Source organism: Phoca vitulina, unplaced genomic scaffold (assembly GCF_004348235.1).
Source record: "Phoca vitulina isolate PV1807 unplaced genomic scaffold, GSC_HSeal_1.0 scaffold37, whole genome shotgun sequence".
NCBI lineage: Eukaryota > Metazoa > Chordata > Mammalia > Carnivora > Phocidae > Phoca > Phoca vitulina.
The window spans coordinates 12,815,922-12,839,499 of record NW_022589740.1 but is presented as its reverse complement, the minus strand read 5'-3'; the positions used below and the strand labels follow the sequence as shown (position 1 = coordinate 12,839,499).

The following is a 23,578-nucleotide window of genomic DNA, read 5'->3' as shown; positions in this document are numbered from 1 at the left end:
CAATCAGGTGTTTCCCTGTATCATCATATTTGCCCCTTCTCAACAACTGAGCAAAAGGTCAAGGTAGTTAATATTATTCTCTTTTTACAGATGGGGAAGCTAAGGGTTAGCATTATGAAGTGATTTGCTAGACACTTTCCAGGAGTTAACCACGGAGGTAGGTCAAGGGCTTAGGTTCTCCGACTTCTCTCTGGTGCCCAAGCTAGGACTGTATGAGATATGTCGAATCACATAAAATGCCTTTATGTAGGTCAAAAGGGGTTGAAATCTAAGATTCCCACTGGTTTAACTGAGGGAGAAAATTACTTATTTGATTCATATGCCACCATCCATTTCTGCACTGTCACTGAGCAAAAGGGTAGGGCTTCAAATCAAAATGGATGCTTGACAGATTGAAGTTTTGAATGGAGCTTCCCTGGCAAAATTGGGGGCTGTGGCTCCCAGATAAGGGAGCGTGAGCTGGGCAAGCAAGTCAGGAACACCCAGCATGCGGGAACCGACTGGAAAGAGAGGTGAGTGCCAAAAGAAGGAAGGGAAGGTCCCGAAGACAAACTTGGGATTGTAGCACACTTCTGTTCAGGGACAGCCCTAACACCTATTAAATGTTCCATGGACAGCTCTAGCCCTTACCCATAGAGGGAAAAAAAATGCAACTACCTATGGAAATTCTTCCTTTTTCAAGGAGGCTGTAGATTTGAACCACTGTGTCTATGAGAAGCAACCTCCGCGTATCGTTTGCTTTGCTGAGAGGTTGTAGAAAGCGACTGTTGCATTCATTCCTTTGCCTCGACTTCTTGCCTCAGTTATTTGGTCATTTTATGGATGCACGTGACAGTTTTCAATTATTCGAATAAGTGCCTCCATAAATCCTAAGCCAACAGGGTCACTGTAATGGAGCCTCTGCTAAAATGAAAGTCAGGAAGAAGGAGGGGATTGAAAGGGAGGTAGGAAGCAACTCTCTCGAAGCTCACAGGATAAGCCCACTACACAAGGGGGAAAAAATTACAGCAAGGGCCATACTATACTAAATAGCATGTATTACATTCTCTTTTTTTTAAGATTTTATTTATTTATTTGACAGAGAGAGAGCACAAGCAGGGGGAGTGGGAGAGGGAGAAGCACGCTCCCTGCTGAGCAAGGAGCACGATGAAGGACTCAATAGGGGAGGATGACCTGGACCCTCAAGCAGAGGTTCTTTCCTGTGATGAAGCAAAAGGCCAATTCACCTTGTTCATGATCCAATAAAAGGGTCAGGACACTGATGGAGGTCTCTCAAGACTTCTAAGCTAGCTCAGAGAATTGGCTCACGGATTATGGAGATTACTCATAGCCCCACATACAGGTTTCTGCCCTGTCTTTAAATGGGTTGTTACACATACATTTCAGGCAGGGGGGGAATGAACTGCAGCTTCATCAGTTCTCCGATGAAATTCTTCTCCATGCTCTCCATGCTCTAATAAATGTTCTTCCAGACAGACCATGATTCTGCAGTTGATAGTGACGGTCTCGTTGGGGGCCATTCATTTTCGCTATCTTATACGGCTGATTTTTTTTTTTTTTTTTTGGTTGAGTGACTACTCTGGTTCTGTTTTGTTTTTTTAATGAGCAGAGAAAAACAGATTCTGCCTATTGAGCTGATTCTGCAACTTGCAAACTTCTCTGCACACAAAAAAGAGGGGCCAGCAGCTGTTTCCCTGGCTTGTTTGCAATATGGATTCATACCTTGAAGTTTAAAAAGGCGTATCTTCAAAATCTGCTTAAACACAGGGTAGGGGTGCAACCCAGTGAGATGATCCAAAGGCCTGAGCTTGTGTTCAACCCTTTTGTTTGGGGAATGTCAGAGTCTAACACTAGTGTTGGTATTAAAACTACATTTTATCTCTTACGGACTCAGTATCCTCTAGATATAAAATACAATAAAAATTACATCCAATTCTTAAATTAATTATACTCTTTGATTCCAGAAATCATGGCTCGCTTCCCAAGAGACCAGTGAAACTTACGCTTTAAGGACAACCAGAAAGCTGTATCCAATGCACATGATCCCCACCAGAAAATAGGAGAGTGGCAGCCTGAAATTCATCCATCCAATTGTTCGTTTATTGTCATAATAGCCATAAAAGAGGACGGAATATTGCGCCAAGCCCTAAAATCCAACAACATAGCCACTTAGCAGATGCTATGAAGAGCAACTCAAAGAAAAAAGATTGACTTTTAAGAGAAACAACAAAATGGCATTAATTTTCAAACTTGGGAGTTGAATCCTATTGTTTTTGTTTCGTAGAGCAAATGTTTCAGCTGCCACATTGATTGGCAGCCTCTTGGTTTACTCGAAATTCAGGGACTTCTAAATAGGCCAAATTTTTAACCAAATATAGGCTTGCCAAGCTGTGGAGCTCTCACCGTGAAATGCTCATTGATTGAAACATCAAAACACACTTCATGGTGTCATTAGATTTACAATTTTAAGAGCTTGCTTAACATTTGGGGAGGATCTGAAACATGCTTCCTCAAAGTGTCATGGCAAGTTTCCACCTCCAGTCACCTGAACCACCATTAGATTGATTCTCCTCGAACCACAGAGGCCGTGTCTCAGCTCACATTGAGCAAAGGTGAAGAGCAGGTGAGAGGTCACGGGAACCAATCTGCACAACCTTGTACGCATCAAGACCATTAGAGCATTCTCCCAGAGCAAGTATGTTTATTTGTGCAATCATGTGTTCTTTCCTTAAAATTACCTGCCAGATAATTAGAATTACCATGTCCCAAAGCTTCCTGAGGAGCCCTCTTTATATGGGGAACATTGGCATATTCTGATGCTCTTTCCTCTGTCATGGTCTTCGTCTTTCTCTCCTCGAATTCACTGTTTTTCACTCTCAGCTTTGAAGCATGTTTCCATATTACTACATTTCCACTGCCCTGGCTTCCCTCTGACTTCCTCTCTCTGGCAATAACTTGAAATTACTGTGTTTTGTGAAGTGAGACAGTAATAACTTGCCAATGCAAGGCTTCCTCTAGAGATCAAGTGAGTCACCCTTGAGTCTCAGAAAGCCCAATTGGCTACCTTTAACATCATTTATACATAGCCAGGGACTTTAAGGCCCACTACTAAAAAAGTGGGGAGGCAGGGTGGAAGAAGAAGAGGAGAAAATCTCCTGGATGCTAATTCCCAGAAGGAAGATTTAAGAGAAGCAATTTAGAAAATTGCCTTAAACGGAGATCATGCCTAGCTCAAAACAGAGGCCAACAAAGATCTGGAAGAATTATTGCTTTAGAAATTTGCAGCAAGTTTATGTTTTAATACTGTGTACGAATTAGCAGGAAAAATCTCAGAAGAAAGAAAGAAAAAGTCAGAAGAGCTCATGGGCTTTGAGTAGGGTCAGGATGGAATGAGTGGGATGAAGGTAAAAACGGAAGTGCTTCCCCACACCACACCTATCTTTGTCTGCATTTTTTTTTTCAGCTCAAGAAAAAAGAAATCCTACCCAAAAGAAAAATCTGGGGCTAAAGAACTTGTAGAAACCTCAGACTGGGGAAGCACATGGGCTAATCTCATGCCCCAAATAAGAAACCACATAGGGAGTAATTGGTCAACTGCCCAAGACCCAGAAATCATCCCAGGAGAATAATCATTGGAAGGATCTCCCTCACCCAGTTCAATGACATCTTCTTGTTTCACATTCATCTAGTTAAGGACTCTGCTTCCTCTCAGCTATTTGAAATCCAGTCTCTTTCTACTGTGTCCTAAACCTTCAGGCTGGTCTTCCTGTCCCAGAGCAACAATAACAGAGCCTGGTAAGTATAGGCACTTGCCTCTTGTCTGGTTTAAAGATATCCTAAAGTGTTTATATTTTTCCCCATGGGTACAACACATATCATTTCCCAAACTCCTCTATTTTTCCCTGCAAACGACCCTCACCGCATTTCCTTGCCACTATCCCCGTACTTGGTGATAATGCAATAACATCAATCAGTACATTTTGTTGAGCATTTAGCATTTGCCAAACATGTTCTCTCATCTCACAGAATCCTTACAAGAACGCTCTGAAGTCGCTCCTGTTAGGGGCAGTGGGTTTTCCTCCACTCTTGGTGCTGCCTTGCATGAGGGCAAGACCCATAACTGTAACACTCCCAGGTACTCCCCGCTTCCTTATGCTGTCCCTGGGGAGGAGAAACTTATCTGAGAGCAGAGCATGGAAGAAGAAATGGGGATGATGCAGGCCACCTCTCTTCCCCTTCCTGAGATAGCACACACTGTGCTCTACCCCTGGAGGGAGCATCTTGTCCTGGGCTGGGGCGGCTGCGTAGAAAGTTCTGGCTGTGAAGCTCACTTGCCCATAGAAAGATGCCACATTCTTTCATATCAGCTTTAACAATAATAAAAGTGGCATGTTGACCTCCATCTGTCTAATGTTTTGTCTTATTTCTCGTTAGCTCACAACCTGGTTAAACAAGGTAGGGGTGTTATCTACCATGATTCCCCCGCCCAGCAAGACTCAATAGCCTTATTCCTACTTTGCAGGTGAAGAAACTGATTTTTAGAGAGGTTAAGTAAGCTGTGCACGCTCACATAGCCAGCAAGTGACAGTCTGAACTTGAACTGGGTCTGTCTGATTCAAATCCATATATTTCATAACTCTATAAGCTCTACTCCTTCTCCCATGCTTTGCCTTCCACCCCTTGTATCATGCTAATGCCATACCTTTCCAGTGAAACAAAGAAACAAGAAACCCTACCAACCCAGCAGGGCCTTTTGACCTACCCCCCTGGACTGATCCATGGTGGTGCCAGGACCTCTCGAGAAGGACCTGAACACCCCTTCTGAAGATTTCAAAGAGCCTCATCTCCACGTGCTTAAACATTACAACCTGACATCATTTTCTAGTTCATAATGGCAGCACCGGGATTAAAAGGCACCTCCAAAACAACATGAAAGGAGAAAGTAGATAGATAACAAGCATCTGGTACACTTGTTAGGTTCATCTGGTGTGTGCACCATTCAATGGCTAGCACTTCATAAATATTAGATGGCAACCCAAAGGGAAAATGTTCGTTTTGGGGGGAATCCTGATGATTTCACAAAGGTTTCTTCAGTTTGCCTATTACTACATGTGCAATCAAGCATGTAAATAAAAGAGGCACTACTGAAGAACACAATTTTAAAAAGCTTTATCCAATCCATCTTCATAGCATATTGAAGGGTGACTTGAAACAGCCCTCCCCTCCCACCCCGCGGGCCCCCCACACTCCACACATCTTTCCCTTTCCCTTAAAACTCCAACAGCAGACATCTGGAAGTGACTAAAATAGCAATGACTCCTAGCCTAGCCAAAGTTCTATTCAGTTTCCATGTCAGTGCTCACGGCTTTCCCTGGGGGAGCATTCTCCCACCCCGAAATCTGTGACAGAGAAGTCACAGTCAGAGCCAAGTTTCAAATGAGCACGAAATATTCCCGTCCAACTCTGGGTTCCATGCTTGCGCATCGTCTATTAAGAGTCTAATTTCTGTTTGAGTGCCGCAGCTGGTCTAGTTCACAGTCGCTGACACATTTCCCCAAGAAAGAGAATGTTTTGATGATGTCGCTAGGAATCAACTCATGTATTTGTTTATCTAACTAACTTTTTATTGAGAATTGACTTATTTGCCAAACATGATACACAGATGGAGTAAGATACTGGATGGCCGAGGCCCCTAAAAATGTTCTGCATGCCAAATGTCCTCTTCATGAGTATCTGTCACCTGAAATTATATTAGAACTCCACCCCTTTGGTGTTTCTCATGATGGCAAATAAAGAGTCACTGCGAAACAAGACATTCCATGCCTAGGATGGTAAATGAGTTTCAGTGTCCTTAGCAACTCTTTTCAATTTGTAGTAACCACCAGACCACTGTTTTGTAAAAAAAAAAAAATCTTGAAGTCAAAACTGGTGGGAAAGGAAGATATGATTTCTGATTCTGACCATGCCTGCTAAGGGCATGTGAAGGAAGAGTGGCACCACACTGTGGGGTATGTTCCTACCCTTCTCTGTATTGTTACCAGTAATTTATACCTTAGCGTTAAAGAAAGTTGCAAGTCTAGATGAAAGATAGGACATGGCATCACTTAATATCTGATAAAGCGGAAATAAGCAAGGAGTGAGAAGGCTAACAACATTCAACACAAACCTCAACTAACTTCACAAGGACGTCAACCAGCCTGGCACCTATGTGTACGTGCTGAGATCCAGCCCATGGCCACCTTCCTTCCCTCCACCCAGACTCACCAAGTTTCCACCCCATGCTTTGATCACCATCAAGATTTCCTTTCTTTTTTTGCTACAACCCAGATCTGGGAGTATGAAACTGACACCCTATGGCTCTTAGCTAGGGAGCCCCTAGATTACAAAGAGGAAGACTCTTAGCTAGCCAGCATGTAGATTACGAAGAGGAAACTGGGCTGAGCCTTTGGAGAACTTCTAGTTTTCCATAGTTGGAATTAACTACCTGTCTACAGGACTGTAGTCCTGAACTCCCACCCTCAAAAAGCCTTGAAGTAGACAGTTGCTTTTAGTGCCCATCCATAGATCAGCTCCCTCGTGTCTCTGCCTCCTTCCCAGAGAACTCACATTGCTGGTGCCCCGTTCCCCTTTCTGGCTTGTGGATGCCATGCTCTCTCTGTCAGGGCTCCCTCTTCTTCTTTTCTTGTCCCTCCAAGAAATGGATATTTTCATGACTTAAGTACCCATGAATAAGCATTAAAGAAAAGAAATTTTAATTAAACATCTACCACATGCCAGGCATTGTGCTAGTGCTTTACACACACAACCTCATTTACTTTTTAACACCAGCCTGCTAGATAGGTATTAATACTACTATTATACACACGACAATTAAGAGGCTCAGAGTGGTTGTCTTAATATCTCACGGGTGGTATGTGGCAGGATTCAGACTCAGGTCTGTCTAAATCCCATGAGTTCTTTTCATTATGCGACACTGCATTTTAAACTATGCTGGCCTCTGTAAAGAGCATTTCCATTTGTCTTTTCTGTGCCATGGTCAACAACTGACACTAATGTTGGGAATTCTAGATGCTATGCCCAGTGCCCAATACACATCTTATTTCCTTGGATATCCCACAGAAACCTTGAACTCAAGAAGTTCCCCCAAACCTACTTCTTCCTCCTCTCTCAGGGAATGACATCACCAACCTATCTGTCACCTCAGGCAGAAACCTGGATATTTCATTACCTTCCCATTTTCACCCGTAAGTCACATGCAGTTACTAGCTGAATCCTGTAGTTTCTGCCTCACGATCATATGTGACACTGATCTCTTCTGTGTACACCACTGCCATTCACAGGCCTCTCTTCCTCCATCTTACACCAAGTCCAACCAAGTCCATCTCATATTCACAAAGAACCTTCTAAAGGGTATCTGACCACATTTCCATCCTTCTTCAAAACTTTGTGCTCTCCACTGCCTATAGAATAAAGTCTGACTCCTTAGCAAAAGGAATGAAATTGTCCTCCTTGATTAGATCCCTTTTTGTATGACACACTCATCTTTAAGTATGCCACTCTTTCCCTAAACACCAGCTCTGCTGAATCACTCATGGGTATTGAGTGCATGACACCATTTCCTGCCTCCATGCCTTGGTGTGTGCAGGTTCTTCTGCTTGGAACATTGTTCCCAGCTATCCTCCCCATTTCAGAGTCTAGTTTATTGCTACTCTTCCTTTAAAACCAGTTCAAGCAACCTCTGTAAAGCCTTTACTGACCTCTAGACCCAAGCTACTTGTTACGGGGAAATGGTCATTTCCTTCAGATGCACAGAGCTCCACCTCATGAAACACTCCCCAGGCCCTCACTATCCCTCTACTCACTACCTCCCAGGGAAGGTAGAGTGACTTCTCAGATCCATACTTTTGAATGAATTAGCTGTACTTGCCTAGCCCAAATATAACTTTCTTCCTGTAGGAAGTAAGCTTTCCCAGGATAAGATGGACTAATTTGGAGTCCCATATCAGCAGGGCCATTTGGCTAAGAGTCTCAGATTATTTCTCCCATTTGGCCCCCAGTAGTAATGAATGTGAAGTGTTGGTGCCCATCTGCCTCCCCTTTCAAACAAATTATTCAGAACTCAGATGGAAAATAGAGTTATTGCTTTACTGGGTCCTCTCAGGTCTCCAGTAAATGGAACTCCAGTAAAGTGTCACACAGAATCCTCCCTCCCTTATGCCTCCATGTGCCTAGGACATGTATCTGTTAGCTTGAGATTGTCACATCATAAGACAATTGTTTGTTTGCACATCCAATTAAACCAAAAGGTCTCTGTGGGCAGGGAAAATATATTAGTTATCTTTGTATTCCCAGCATCTCACATTCAATTTATGCTTGTGGAATGACTGAATGAACAGAAAAATTGCTTCTGGTGGTCATTAGCAATCCTCAGTGAGATTAAGCTCTTTCAAATTATCGTCTAAACCACCTCTTTCTGTTTTTCTTCTCTCTGCTCCCCATTTTAATAGAAGAGAGTAAATCATTCAAGACAGTAACATGATGATAACAATCTTATGTTGGGATTTAATGAATCAAAACACCAAGAAAGTGTCTGAGAGACACTAATACTGCCAAAACTCCTTAATTTTTTCTACTGTCTAATTGCCTAAAACTCTTAGGAAATAAGAAATTCTCAGTGCTACAAAATGAGCTTCTACATATAGTTTCTTCCCAACTGGGAAAAATGGTCTTTTGTTTCACAAGGTGGAGATTAAAAGCATTATCTTACGGGGCTTTGTTGTTCAATTGACTTCTGGTCTTCTAAATCTGCCTACTAGTTCTTTAAAGTAATGAAAAATGAAGCATCATAAATTCATATATGAAGAGAGATGTATCTGGTTATATGGACACAGCCTGTACTGGGAATTACCTTACCTTATTTTATCTATCTTAAAAAGAGTTTTTGAACAAATGAAAATACAAAAAAAAAAAAAAGTAGAGAAAATAAACTATTTGAAAAAAATGAAGTTCAGAAGATTTCAATCCTATATGAGCAGCATATATTTTATTTCAAACATTTAAGATCAATGAATGTAATTAATTTCAAGTACAATGTATAAGTAAATAATATCTACTGGAGATATATGATGCTGGAACATGGGATAGAGTTTTTACAGAATTGTTTTCAAGTGTTTGTAACTTTAAATAATCTATTGTCATAGCAGAGGTATCAGACTCAAAATCTGGTGCCATTTGTTTGTATTATGGGATAATTTAATAGACTGTGAAGTTCTAATCTGACTCGATGGCTCAGCCTTTTATCTATGAGGTTGGCAACTAATATTTACATATCAGCAAATTCCTACCAGGCAAATCGAGCTCTTCCAAAAAATCTTAGTCTCTCCACTTTCTGATATTTATCAACACATGATACTCTCACATATTGATAGATTCTTCCTTGGTGTCCTCACATTCAATTTCCTCCTCTCTGTTCTGTTGACCTTTTTAATTTCCAACTTTGATAATGCCACTACTCATCCACCACTTGCCTGAATTACTTTCAACTGCTCTGAGAAAAAATAAATTATCATGGCCTAGATTCTAGAGGGTCCCACACGTCTTGATACCTCTATAAGGCCATCCACCCCGATGCCTCTTCATCTAGTTTCACTAACCTCCAGTCAGTCCCTTGAGTAGGGCAACCTTCTCCCATGACCGGTCCTTTGACTTGCTATCCTCGTTTTCTAGAATGCCTCTCCCCTCTCCCAAATTGGGAGCTGATACTGACTCCTCAGAGCCCGATTCAAATCTTACTTTCTCAGAAAAATTTCTGCTCTCCTCTACCTCCCTCTCTTAGGCTGCAAACCAGGTGAGGATCTCTGCTACATGTTCTCTTAATACTGTTTACCTTTCTTCTGTAGTACTTGGCACAGTCATAGTTATGTTTATTTTTGTGATTATTTGATTACTCTACTAGACTTTGAATTTCTGAGGGCAGAGACCTAGTTGGGTTTTGCTCACCTTTGCTTAGTGCACGCTACCTGGCATCTGGCAAATGCTCAATAAGTGTTCACTAAATTAATGAAAAGAAGACTTGGTTAGGTGATCACATCCAAAGAAGGGGTGCTGTCTTCATGTCACAAGTATGACATCAGGATCATAGGCATCCCAAATTTTGGCAAAAAGAAAGGTCCACTTTGGTTTGGCCAGGTGCCACTTGAGGGAGATGGTGAAAACTGGAAGTGGTTGCTGAATTAAAGAAAGCACTGATAGAAATGAAGACCCTAAGGGATCAGTGTCCCAAGTCTACAGAATAAAAAGATACCAGGAAAGCTAAAAGCAGACCCAGGGATCTCTTCTATCACAAGCTATAGACATGTGTAAAGAAGTCCAGGAGTAGCAGATTAAGAGGCCTATGAGTGAGAGCAGAATTTGAGATGCCGCTTCTCTTAATCAAACCTAATAAGCTTATTAAACCAAAGCTACCTGTACTGAACATTGAGAAAGTAAAGCAAATATGGGAGCCAGGGATGAATAGCCTTTGGATGCTGCCAATCCCAGCACCACACGCCTGAGCAGCACCCACTCTGTTCAGTGAAGTCTTCTAAGGAGTCTCACCTCAGATACAGAGGAGAGGATCCCCACCCCTTCCAATCGTAGGATCTCTATTCCAGGGAAGAGCCATATGTCTGGGTGGACGTGATAATCTACAGGCTTAGCTTTGTCCCCAAGAGGCTTAGCAGTCTGGCTCGGGGTCATACTTTTGCCCTCACCAAAAGATTGTTTATCATCTAGGCATTCGGTCTCTGCTGAGCCAGCCCTAGGTGAGGCTGAGACAATGGCAGAAACAAAGACGTTATGTTGGTGTATTTGAAGCTTGTTGAAACTAAGAGCAGCACAGCACAGCAGTAACAGTTCTGATCCAAAGTAGAGGAACCAAGCTCACGTTTTAAGAGCCAACAGACCCCGAAAGCAGCCACACAGGTGTGCTGCTCAGATAGTGTTCAGGAGACGGCCCCCAGATGCCACCAGCATGGATCAACCAGCATGGAACAAAATGTGCTCGTCCTGAGACCACATCCTCCCAGGTGGCCCCTGATCCAGAATGATAAGAAATACTAGAGCCAGTGATATGGGATTTCTCCAATGGACATACTTTGCTTGGAGACACATCATCAGCCTGGCCAAGACTTTTTCCAGAACTGTACTGCAGACTGAGACTCTTCCTACTTAATCTTCCCCTCTTCTCTCCCTTCCCAGGAATCAGGCTGGCTTTGTTAACTGGAGACTCTCCCCACCTACTCATGCTCCCTCTCCCCTTCCTCATTTGTAGGTATTTTCCTCCAAAACATATCCTGCATCTAATATTGTCTTGATGTCCATTTCTTAGGAAACCTAAAATGAAGGGTATTTGCCCCTTCAAAGAAGAACTCTGTGCCCTGGTGGTGGCAATGTAAATTGGTATAGTCACTACAGAAAATGGTATAGAGGTTCCTCAAAAAATTAAAAATAAAAATATCATATGGTCCAGTAATTCCATGGCTGGGTATTTTTCTGAAGAAAATGAAAAAGTAACTTGAAAAGATATTTGTATCCCCATGTCACTGCAGCATTATTTACAATAGCCAAGATACGGAAGCAACCTAAGTGTCTGTCAATGGATGAATGGATAAAGAAAACGTGGAGTGTGTATATATATGTAATATATATACATATTATATATAATGCAATATTGTTCAGCCATAAAAAGGAAGGAAATCTTGCCATTTGCAACAGTATGGAAGGACCCTGGGCATTATGCTAAATAAAATAAGTCAGACAGAGAAAGACAAAGAATGTATAATCTCACTTGTATGTAGAATCTTAAAGAAAAAGAAAAAGAAAAAAACAAGCTCATAGATATAGAGAACAGACTAGTGGTTGCCAGAGGCAGGAGGTGGGGGATGGGCACAATGAGTGAAGGAAGTAAAAATGTACAGATTTCCATCTATAAAATAAACAAGTCATGGGGATGCAATGTACAACATGGAGACTACAGTTACTAATTCTGTACTGCATATATGAAAACTGCTAAGACAGTAAATCTTAAAAGTTCTCATCACAAGAAAAAGAATTCTGTAGCTATGCATGTTGACAGATGTTAACCAGTCTTAACTGTGGTGATCATTTCACAATATATACAAATATTGAATCATTATGTTGTACACCTGAAACTAATATAATGTTGTATGTCAATTATACCTCAGTAAAAAAGGGGGTACTCTCTGAAAATAAAGATGCATTTGAACTACTGAAATATCCCTTAAAAAAATGTTGTTCCATATGTATATCACAAAAATATCTCTTCTAAATGTGGCCAGTACAATAAGAGATGAAGGAGCTTAAGAGAACTGACATATGTCTGTGAGGAGACACTGTCGCTCTGGAAGATTATTATTTAGAAGAACTGTTGCTGCTGATAAAATCAGGAGTGGAACTGCTGTTTGAAAACATTCAGAGTGTCTGCAACAGTTTCCTTGGAGGACAGACTTCAAGGGTGATATATGGCACAAGTGGGCAGGGCAGAAGGAATCAGTTTGCGGTGTGTTAGAAGTAAACGAACAATGTGACATTAAAATCAGCCCCATTTTACTTTGAATTTCAGTACCTCCTCTAATTACCTGTGCTGTGTTTGGCAAACTGACCAGCCTCTCAGAGTCCCAATTCCCTCAACTATAAAAAGATTATTGGGGCTCCTGGGTGGCTCAATTGGTTAAGCATCTGCCTTCAGCTCAGGTCATGATCCTGGGGTCCTGGGATGGAGCCCTGTGTCGGGCTCCCTGCTCAGCGGGGAGCCTCTCTCTTTACCCCTCCCCCAGCTTGTGCACATGCTTTCTCTCTTTCAAAAAAATAAATAAAATCTTTAAAATAATTTAAAAAATAAAAAGATTATTTTTTAGAGATTTTATTTATTTATTTGTGAGAGAGAGAGCTGGGGGGTGTGCAACAGGAGCACAGGGAGAGGGACAAGCAGACTCTGTGCTGAGTGTGGAGCCCAATGAGGGGCCCATCCTGGGACCCCAAGATCATGACTTCAGCAGAAATCAAGAGTCTAATGCCCAACCAACTGAACCACCCAGGCACCCCTATAAGAGGATTATTGATCTTCATTCTGAAGGGTTGTTATGAAGATGAAATTTAATGTATGTGCCTACTTAACACATGATAGGTGTTAACTCTTCTCTTCTGTCCCTTCTAGGGCTTCATCCCACCAACATCTATGATGACCGGCAGAAAAGGGGAGGCAAAGTTCACTCACCATTTAACCGCACGCAATGTAAAAGATGTTCACAAGCTGGAAAACTGAGTGCATTTCCCTTTATTCACAACTCAAATCTTTACCCGAATGATCTCACCCTCTGATATCAACTCAAGCTGCTTCCAAATACCACCTCAGCTCTTCCCTCTCTCTTACTTACAAGAATATCAAAACTGTAATATTTTTCTCTTTATCATTCATACGTCATTCTTGTGTCTCCAAATATTTGCCAACAAAGACATCCTCTTCTTCCTGACCTAAACCTGTTCTTCCAATTCTACTGCTTCAAATAATACCATATCTGCCAATTCAATTCATAGCACACATATTAGACAATCTCCCTATTTCTTACTATTTTAACAAAATATGTTTTCCTCCAGATTAGTAAGACCCACCAGGAGGTACTCAATAAAAGGATCAAAAATATGGTGCCTTGTAAACTGTGACTTTGAGAAGCCGTAAGACTGGCCAACCTGGCACATATCAAATGGCATTTGTCTACTATTTATTAAAGGGAATTTTGATGAGTTATGACATGTGGGGTTTTTAAAAGATTTTATTTATTTATTTGAGAGAGAGAGCGCAAGCACAAGTTGGTGCAGAGGGAGAAGCAGACTACCCGCTGAGCAGGGAGCCTGACGTGGGGCTCGATCCCAGGACCCTGGGATCATGACCTGAGCCAAAGGCAGACGCTTTACTGACTGAGCCACCCGGGCGCCCCAAGTTATGACACATGTTTACAAATGGCAGAGCACCGAACTCCAGAGAGATACTTTGCAGGAGGGGGGTGTCCAGAGAGAAGTCCCAAGTTTCCAACAGGAGACTCACCTCCCCACCTCCACCTCAAAGGTTTTCGGACCTTTCACATCATATAAACTCCTCTACCACAAGAGGTCATGCTTGCATCTCTTTCACGGTGTTCTATAAATCTTTTTCTGCTTCTCTTCCCCTATATCTATATGGAATTGCTTAGCTAAGCTGGCCCATTAACCTTTTTAGATGCAACAAACTAACCCATGGCTTAATTAGACTGTCCAGGCACTTGTTATCTCTGCCTCAGGCCTGAAACATGTCTTTTCCTCCTGGCGTCTCTGGGCTCTTCGGAAGTGCAGAATTCTGTTTTTTGGGATCTCAAGGATATTCAGTTAATGATTTCGTCCATGATGCCATGATAGATAGAATACTGTGCTGTCCAGTTAGATCATCTTATAATACAGGGTGGGCACCTCTATGAGGTCACAGTTCAGAGGACCAAGTAAAAAACTTGGGCAAGAGTAAATATTGAACCTACCATTCTATTTGCTAATTTGCAAATTGTGTGTCTTTTATGAAAGGTGAAAACGGGATATGTTTCAACTCCTTCTCCCCATTGAGATAGCTATGGCATTGAAGGGAGTCAGTCTATGTTCTGGAAACAATCTGTTGGAAATCAATGCAGCAAAATTACTGATGTGATACTGGGCATAGAAAGAGTACTAGATTAGGAGCCCCTCAATAGCTATAAGACCCTGGACATGCTTCTGTGACTCAGTTTCCCTCATTTTATAATGTGAAACATGGGATGGAAGAGCTCTAAAGGCACTCCTATCTCTAAAAATCTCTTATTTAATGATATATGCCAAATAATTGAGTGGTTACAGCATGCAGAAAAATTAAGAAAAGCTGTAAATGAATAATATCACTTTAGTGACTTTCTTATTTTTTTCTTGGCCATTTATATTCTCTTATTGCTTTAGAATTGTTTTTAGGCAGGCCAAGAACTATAAAGGAAAATGAGTATCACAGACTACTCTGGTTTCTGTCTTCCTCTATCCACCTACAAATAGTATTTCACCAAACTGAACATGAGAGAGCTATCAAGGGCAGTAATAAAATCCTGGTAAGCCCATTTATTGCCCAAACCCTCTCTCCTGGTTTCCTCCTGTATCCACCTGTTAGAGCCTCTGGTTTGCCCCTTAGAGCTACCTTCCTCTTTTTTTTTTTTTCCTCAGCTGATTAATATTTTTCAAATCCCTAATGGACTTTTCCCCCCAACTTTTTTATTTCAGTTAGTTGACAAATTTATAAGTGCTTAAACTTTGTTAAATATATGTTTACAAATCTAAAAACCTTTTGTTCATACTTTCAGTTCTTCTTTTCTCTGGTTTGACTCAAACATCAGAAAATGCCAATGACAACCAGACTGGAAGTTTATTATCTTGCTAATCAGAAGAAGAGAGTGAGATGTAAAAGCAGTTTCAGGTGAGCATAGTAAAAAATTATTATCTGAAATTTAGAGAGAGGGTCAGGAGAGAGAGAGAGATGGATGGGGGATAATAGAAAGGAGGAATAAAAGATAAGTAAAATCTAACTCAGAGGTCATATCCTTCATAAATCCTAGACCTTCCCAGGCAAAACTAACAACTACTAACTCAGGGCTCCCCAGTGTCTTTTTCTTTTTTTCTATTTTGCTTGTGTAGCATATAGCATGTGGTATACTAGTTGACTATCTTCTACCATCATGAGTGCCTTGAGGTCAAGGATCATATCACCTTTATCTTTGTAAAACCAGTGCATGCTTATATTCAATACATAAACGTTGAATTGAAATGAAAAGTGAACTGACAGGGATGATTGGAGATTCCAAATGCCACAAAATCGGGGCTACCACCATGCCTTATGCTTACTCTCTAGCTTGGCTTGCTTACTCAGAGACTGGGAACCTTTCCTAAAGTTTACATTTCCTGGAACTGCTCACATAAATAAATTTCTACAGCTCTTATCTCAGGGCTGTACAAATCCTCCCCTTACTCAGGATTGTCAGTCAATAAGATTCATTAAGCCTCTGTTGGTTGAGTATCAAATTAAGGGCTTCAAAGAAGATGTAACAGATATGATCCCCTCTTTAGGGAGCTCACAATTTAGGGGGTTTGAAGGTAGAATTCCAAACATCTATGAAATATACCTATCAATACTATGACTGTGAAGAGTGTTTATTAGTTTTTCTCTCATTCTTTCATTCCCCAGGCTACATAAAATCTTATTCTCATTTGCTACTCTCCCAAAATTCCTTGAATTATCAATTCCCCAAAGTCTACCTTGCTACTTTCTTATCCTCTACACTTTCAAACATCTCTGATCTGGTCGTTATTTTAAAAAAGAATCTGTGGGACTGAGGAGTTGCCACAGACTTGAATCAGACTCTGAAACGATTTTTCAATGGGTAAAAATGCATCTCTGGCATAACAACCATCCCCACCCAGGGCAGCTCAAAGAGTAATACTATTCTCGTACTACAGTCGAGTAATGCTCATAGGAGTACCACAATTGAGTGTACTCATTTTAGTATTATTTAGAAGTTAGAATCCAGTACTGTTTTGTATTTAATATTTAGCTTTATTTATTGAATAATTACTGAAGAGTACTGAGTCTTCAGTAATACTAAATAGATTTGTTTAGGAAACAAAGAGGTTAATACAAAATGTTAAAGCTCCAATTCCCTAAGAATCCTACAAGATTTTTCAAAAAGCGCCTTTGCAAACTCTTCCTTTGTTCTTTTCCAAAGCCAGAGATAAAGAAGCCTTTGATCACTGAGTTCACCTTCATTCAGTAGTCTATATTCCCATTTAATCATGTTATCATATTCTTAAGCCAATCCTTTTTTTCTCTCTCTCTCTCTTATTCCCTCCCTCCCTTCCTCCTTCTCCCTCCCTTCCTTCTTCTCCCTTCCTTCCTCCTTCCCTCCTTCCTTCCTTCCTTCCTTTCTTCCTTTACTGTTTTTTTTAGCAGGGGGCATGTATATATCTCTTAAGACTTCCAACCAGCCCCAGAGGAAGAGGCCATGGGGTTTCAGAGAGTAAGGAAAAACCTGTCCTCCTACCAACACAGTTGTGGGGAGACACTTACATTGAAGTCGTACAACACACCAAAGTTTGCCGCAGATGCCTCTTCAGCTCTGGGAACTGTTTTCCTAGGTAAACTGCCATATGGCAAACCCCAGAGGTACTATACAGAGAAGCAGAGAAAGCAGTTAATAATTGGAAACAAAGTCTGAGCCACACATGTGATCACAAATGGTTTTGTTTAAAAGCACTACTTACACATTTTCATGGCGACTCTGTGGGTCTTCACGTGGGGTCCCATTTTCTGGGAATCGACTACTAAATCCAGAGTGAAGAACAAAGGGAGTGCTAAGAACCCTGCATGCTAAGTTCAGTGGACCACCAGCAGTTGGGCCAACCACATTGCCCAGAGGCTTGCTGAGAAGCCCCACTACCCACCACCACCACCAAACTGGTCTCTTTTAGGGGAGGTCTGGAGAGGAGAAAAGAGGCCTTTGGGGGAACTATAGTGTTCAAAAAAAAAACCCATATTACCCACATCTTCATATGGGGTTACCTCTTAGGGGTGGGAGTGGAGGGAGATTCCCTCCTTCATGTTAAGGAAGAGAAGACTCAAGTGAATCAATCACTCATACAATTTGAGCATGTGAAATAGGAGGAAAGATTGTACCCTGATTGTATTTGTTTTACCACTAATTCAGGTTTGCTGCCCTGATCCTATGCTACCAGATTCAAAGAGGAGTTTTTAGGGGCAGAGCCAGCCAGCGAGGCAACATGAATAGGGCTCTAGCAGGTGCCTCGGTGAGACCTGGAAAAAGCACCAGGGCAGGCACATGGCTTGCCAAGCAGATGTTGCTTCTTATGTAACATGAAAACTTTCCTTCCTTGGGGCTGGGGATGGAGGATGAATGTGGCTGGAAGCCTGGGTGCCAAGCTTGACTGGACAAGGGCTGGAAGTCAGCCCCTACTCCTACCCTCCATACAAGCGGCATGGGATTCATGGAAGCTTCTTGACTTCCTAGGACTGAACAGAGCAGAAGGTGGGTCCTATCCATGTGGTCTCACCCCAAAGTTGGGGGCCACAAAGGACAAAGAAGATTAAGGTCTCACGCTTGCCCAGGGATATGGGAACTTCGGGCAAAAGGGCATCTGCTTCGAAGGAATGCTGAATGAGGCTGGGTGGGAGGAGGCAGAGGGAAATGGAGCCTTGTTGCCAGGAGCGGACCAGCCCTGGCCTCTGGTGGCTCTCTAAAGCTAACACATCCTCCCTTGTTCTTTGGCTGGAGCTGGCAACCATTGCCCAGAAAACAGGATGCCCCTCAGCATCTAACACAAACCTGTAAGAAAGCATCCAAAGACAATACGCTTCTTCGTTCTAGGAATACACTCCATCAGGCACAGATTGGCTCCCTCCACTCTCTATCAGGCATTCTGTAATTTCATATAGGTGGAGTAAATCCAGCCACAACCTTTCACTTCCATGGCGGTTGTGTGGTGCGGGGAGACAAGAAAGCACAGCTGATAGAACTCCACAGAGATCCTGAGTCTGACACTAAGGGGCATCATAATAGCCAGTGAAGGAGTTCCGGGGCTCCTTAGAGAGATGAGCAAAAAGAAAGCTGGGGTTAATTTGAAATTGATGACACGCATTCTGTCTCATCGCCTGAAAGTTCTCACTTGAGGGATGAACTATACAGGACTTCTGATCTGCGTTCACTGCCTCCTAGGAGCCAGAGAGCCATAGAGCCTCCCGAATTATCTCAGGGATTGTAAAACTAATGGATTAGGTTGCAAAATCTTGGGACGAAGGGTACAATCAAGGTACTAGACCCAGAACAGCATAAAAAAACCTCACTCTGAGATATCGGTTAAGCCCGGGAAGCAATGTGTAACTCTGTTTCCACAGTTTTAAATGGGGAAAGAAAACTCTCCTATAGTCTACCTCATAAATTTGTTGTGAGGCTCAGTAAGTAAAAGAAGTGAAAGTGTTTTTGCACTATTAAAAGCTAAAACTTGTCATGAATGTAAGGAATTATTAAGATTATCATGCCCGTGGGGAGGTTTGATACAGAAACTAGCTCTGATTCAAAACCATGGGGATGGGCGCCTGGGTGGCTCAGTTGGTTAAGCGACTGCCTTCGGCTCAGGTCATGATCCTGGAGTCCCTGGATCGAGTCCCGCATCGGGCTCCCTGCTCGGCAGGGAGCCTGCTTCTCCCTCTGACCCTCCCCCCTCTCATGTACTCTCTCTCTCTCTCTCATTCTCTCTGTCTCAAATAAATAAATAAAATCTTTAAAAAAAAACAAAAACAAAAAAACAAAACCATGGGGATAACAAGTCACTCAAAACACTTAGCTTTGGCTGTGGGCAATGCTGTTCTGAACAAACTGGCTTTGAAATAATGGTACCTGAAAAGACCCTTTGTAGCTTGAGTAAAGCCCAACCTGACTTTTGTATAAGTAAGCATCCAAGGGTCAGAGTCCTTTAACTTCTTGTGGATAAAGGCTCCAACCTCAGTCTTGCTTCTTGGCCTTAGTTGATGGACTCACCCTACCACCCCACCGATCAGCTCAGGGCTTTGGCATCTTCAATCTGGAAGCACTATCTGCTTTCCTCTCCTCTCTGACCTTGATCCTAAAAGACCCCATCCCACTGTGTATGTGTACATGTGCGTGGGGGGCGGGGATGTCTGGTTTACCTTACTTTACATCTGGAAAAAAATTGCTCACTTTGTGTTTCTTCAGATAGAAAAGCTAGATGTCCTGAGTTGCAGTAAGAAGCATTTCTTTCAAAGCAAACTTGTTAAAATAAATACAATTCACAAGGTGTCAAAGCCTTCCTTTTGAGCAATTAACATTTGAGCACGGGGACCACCTTGGGAATCTGATAGAAGCCATGAACCATTCCACAGAAAAATGTATATTTAAACATACACACAACATTTTATATATGATTTCAGGAGGCTTATGTACCCTTTGGAGCAAGGATTAGGATCTTTGGCCCACGGGCACCATTTTGAGGATTAACCTTGTTGCAAGCGCTATGACTCCAAGGGCGGATATTGCCAGTTAATCTTGCTGTTCTTCAGAAGAGAAAAGAAATTTTCTAGGACAGTGATCACATGAGAAACCTGTTTCAGCTTTTGTTTTGTTTTTTTGTAAACTGAAAGTCAGATTCTTACCTCTGGCAGCATGATGAGGCTGAATGTCAGGATGAAGAGAACCATGTTTACTCCATACATCCATCTCAAGAAGAGGAAGTACGAGGCCACGGAGGAGCCAAACTGACCTATCAAAAAGGAAATGAAAATGTTGAAAGACAGGTCAGAACCAAACGAAACAAAAGCTGTGTCTTGATGCTTTCAAAAATAAATCTGCTCATTGCAACACATTGGTCCTTTCCACATTGACAGTCTTCAGCATTCTGTTTCTATCCAGGAAGAGAAAATGTTATTGGTAACGGAAGTGCTCTCTACTGTGTGGATGCAGTTGTGTAGAATGACTGTGACCCTACGCCTTTAGGGCCCATCCAAGGGAGAGCTGCCTGGGGCTTAGCAGCTAGGGTTGCTAGGTGAAAGCCCATTTTATTCCCGGAGCTAATAAGTTAATAACATTAAGTTGAGCGAATACGTGTAAAGTGGTTACCACAGTATCTGCCAGTAGTTAGCTACCATTATCATTATAATCACTGCACTTCTGCCTCCTTTCTCTCAGGCAGCAATGCCTTTCTCAAAAGCCTTTCCCACATCCTTCAGGGACAGCTGGCCCGCAGACCCTCCTGGGCTATTTGTCTGCATCGCTGGCATTTTTTAGGTACAGCGCAGAAGCTGAAGTTCATTCACTCACTCTTCACATACTTCCAGTATTTTCCCTCAGGAATTACCTTAGATGTGAAACACAATGTCACAGACAGGGTTACTGCCCGAATACAGTTTACTTTTTAGTGAGGTATGGAAACAACAGAGAGGCAGGGATTTTAAAAATAAATAAATAGAATATATGTATTTATCACAATGTATGTGCTATATGCTATTATATAGATATTATATGTATGTACAGTATGTGTCATATTATATATTGTATATGTACAATATATATGTATATTCAAATACATTGTATAATATCTGTGTATTATGTATGGCATATCTTATGTGCATGTAGCATATATATGATATGTAAAATCACATATGATTACATTATTATAACAATTATACATGTACATAATATATAATTATACATATAATTATAACAATTATATATATATAATTATAACAATTATATAACAAATATAAAACAATTATATATACCAGCTAGGTCCTAGAGAGAAGAAGGTAAAATACTGAGAAGGTTGCTTTCAATAAGCTCATTGAGGAAGGTGTATCAGAATGGGTAACAGTTGAGCAGACGTCTGAAGTTGGAGGAAGAGGCAGCAAACGCTCAGGCTGGGGAGGAGCAGCTCAAGCGGAGGAAAGAGCGAGAACAAATATCTGGAGGCAAGTGAGAGCTTAGGACAATTGAGGAACCAACCGAAGGACTATGTGGTTGGAGCCCAGTGAACAAGGGAAAGCGGTGACAGATGAGGGATGAAGAGACAAGCCAAACCACACCGTATAGGGCCTCCTAAAGACAGGTAAAAAGTGAGACGTTTATTTTAAATGTGTTGGGAAAGTCGCCAACAGGTGCTAAGCAGCAGGATTGGGTGTGGGGGCGGGATGGGAAGTAGACTGTGACCTTTAAAGTCTCTTCAGCTTTGGGAAACGAATTGGGAGGGGACAGGCAAGAATGTGCCATCAACATGCACGTGCCTCAGTGGAAAGTGATCTGTCCAAATTGTATTTATTGAGAAAAAAAATAAAAAACAAAACAAAACAGGGGTGCCTGGGTGGCTCAGTCGAGCCCCGCGTCGGGCTCCCTGCTCGGCGGGAGGACTGCTTCTCCCTCTCCCACTCCCCCTGCTTGTGTTCCTTCTCTCACTGTGTCTCTCTTTCTGTCAAATAAATAAATAAAATCTTTAAAAAACAAAACAAAACAAAACATTATCTTAAAACAGAGAATGGAAGAGGAAGAAAGACCAGGAATTTGGAGTCTCAGGTTGAGATTTCATTGATTAACAAAAGCCCAACTTTCTTTGATTATCGCTTAAAGTTCAACCCCAAGGTGCTAGTTTCCTTCCCGATTCCCAGTTCCCCTTTGCAGCTGCCCAAGAAGAAATGATAAACACCTGCAGCCACCCACCGCGTCAGGCCCTTTTTCCTGACTCCTTCAGCAAAACACCTCCGGGGACCAATGGCTTTCTTGGCCCTCTGGCTTTGCAGCATCACCGGCAGGGAAACATTATTGCAGAAAGAAGGAGGTTCAGGGGAAGCAAATTCCACTCTGCTTAGTAAGATGAGGCTGAGATCACACGAGTCATGCTTCTGTTTCTGAAACTTAGTCTATTCGTTAGGAGCCACCTTGCCTATTCCCACAACACAGTGACAATTTTTATAGAAACTGAAAAAAAAAGTCAGTGTCTAAATGGACATTTAAAAAAAATCAATTATTTTCAAGTCTGAATATTTGGATTCATTTCACTTTGTAGAGAAAGGCAGAGTTCTACTGGATTTCTAAAAGGGTATGGTTTTGATAAACATGCCCATAGGTGCTGTAACCAGATGCAGAAAGGCTACGCAGATCTGCCCCTCCCAGGACATCTGATCATCCACCTGGCTCCCAGTGATTTCAGATCATTTCATGGCTGTTATCTATGTTCTCTGGTAACAACTGCCCTAGCCCGTCTCAGCCAGGTTCATTTGTCATGTTTTATTGAAGGCAGTGCGTGCTAGTCATTACAGTTACTCATTAACTGGAGAAGGAACTTGGTCTCTAGGTATCTGGAGTAAGCTTTTCCCTGAAACACACAGGAGATCTTCTGGTATAGAGTCCCAAGCACCGGATGCTGACTCATCCTTTCCTCCTTCCCCATCCCTCCCTCCATCCTGCCCTCCCTCCCTCAATCCCTCCCTCCCTTCCTTCCTTCTTTCCTTTCCCACCTTCCTTCTTACAGTTTTGCTCTTCTCATTAGCACCCACGGCCCATTTTCTCTCAGCCCCCATACACAAGCCCTAGCAAATGAATTTCTTAAATTGAGTACAGAGTGTAAATATACCTAAAGGCAAAAAAGAGGAGCACATTATAATGTTTCAGAAAGTATCCCCTCCCCCATATATAATCTATATTCATTATGGATGAAATATCTTTTAGATTCCAAAGCTTTCAGGCTGCATCTTTTCACAACTATTTTATTGGAAGTAGAGAAGTAACGATTAAGCACACCCCTCCTTTTTTTCTTTCTTTTTCTTTTCTTTCTTTCTTTTTTTTTTTTACAGAATCCTAAGTCTAAAGGAAATGAATTTCAGGAAAACAGATTTCATTAAAATTAATGATTGTACAAAAGACCCAGACACAGGTCAAAGAGACCAAGAAATCCAGAAGACATTATT

The 23,578-nt window shown here is 41.8% G+C and overlaps 1 protein-coding gene across 1 annotated transcript in view; it reads right to left on the bottom strand.

Annotated features, from left to right (window-relative positions):
- TMC1 (transmembrane channel like 1) overlaps window positions 1-23,578 on the bottom strand; it is a 172,811-nt gene that overhangs the window by 89,555 nt on the left and 59,678 nt on the right. The window contains exons 7-9 of the mRNA XM_032427487.1: window positions 20,279-20,385; window positions 17,162-17,260; window positions 2,004-2,146 (exon numbers count right to left, since the gene is read on the bottom strand). Of these exons, the coding sequence (XP_032283378.1) occupies window positions 2,004-2,146; window positions 17,162-17,260; window positions 20,279-20,385 (349 nt within the window). The remainder of the gene's footprint in view (window positions 1-2,003; window positions 2,147-17,161; window positions 17,261-20,278; window positions 20,386-23,578) is intronic.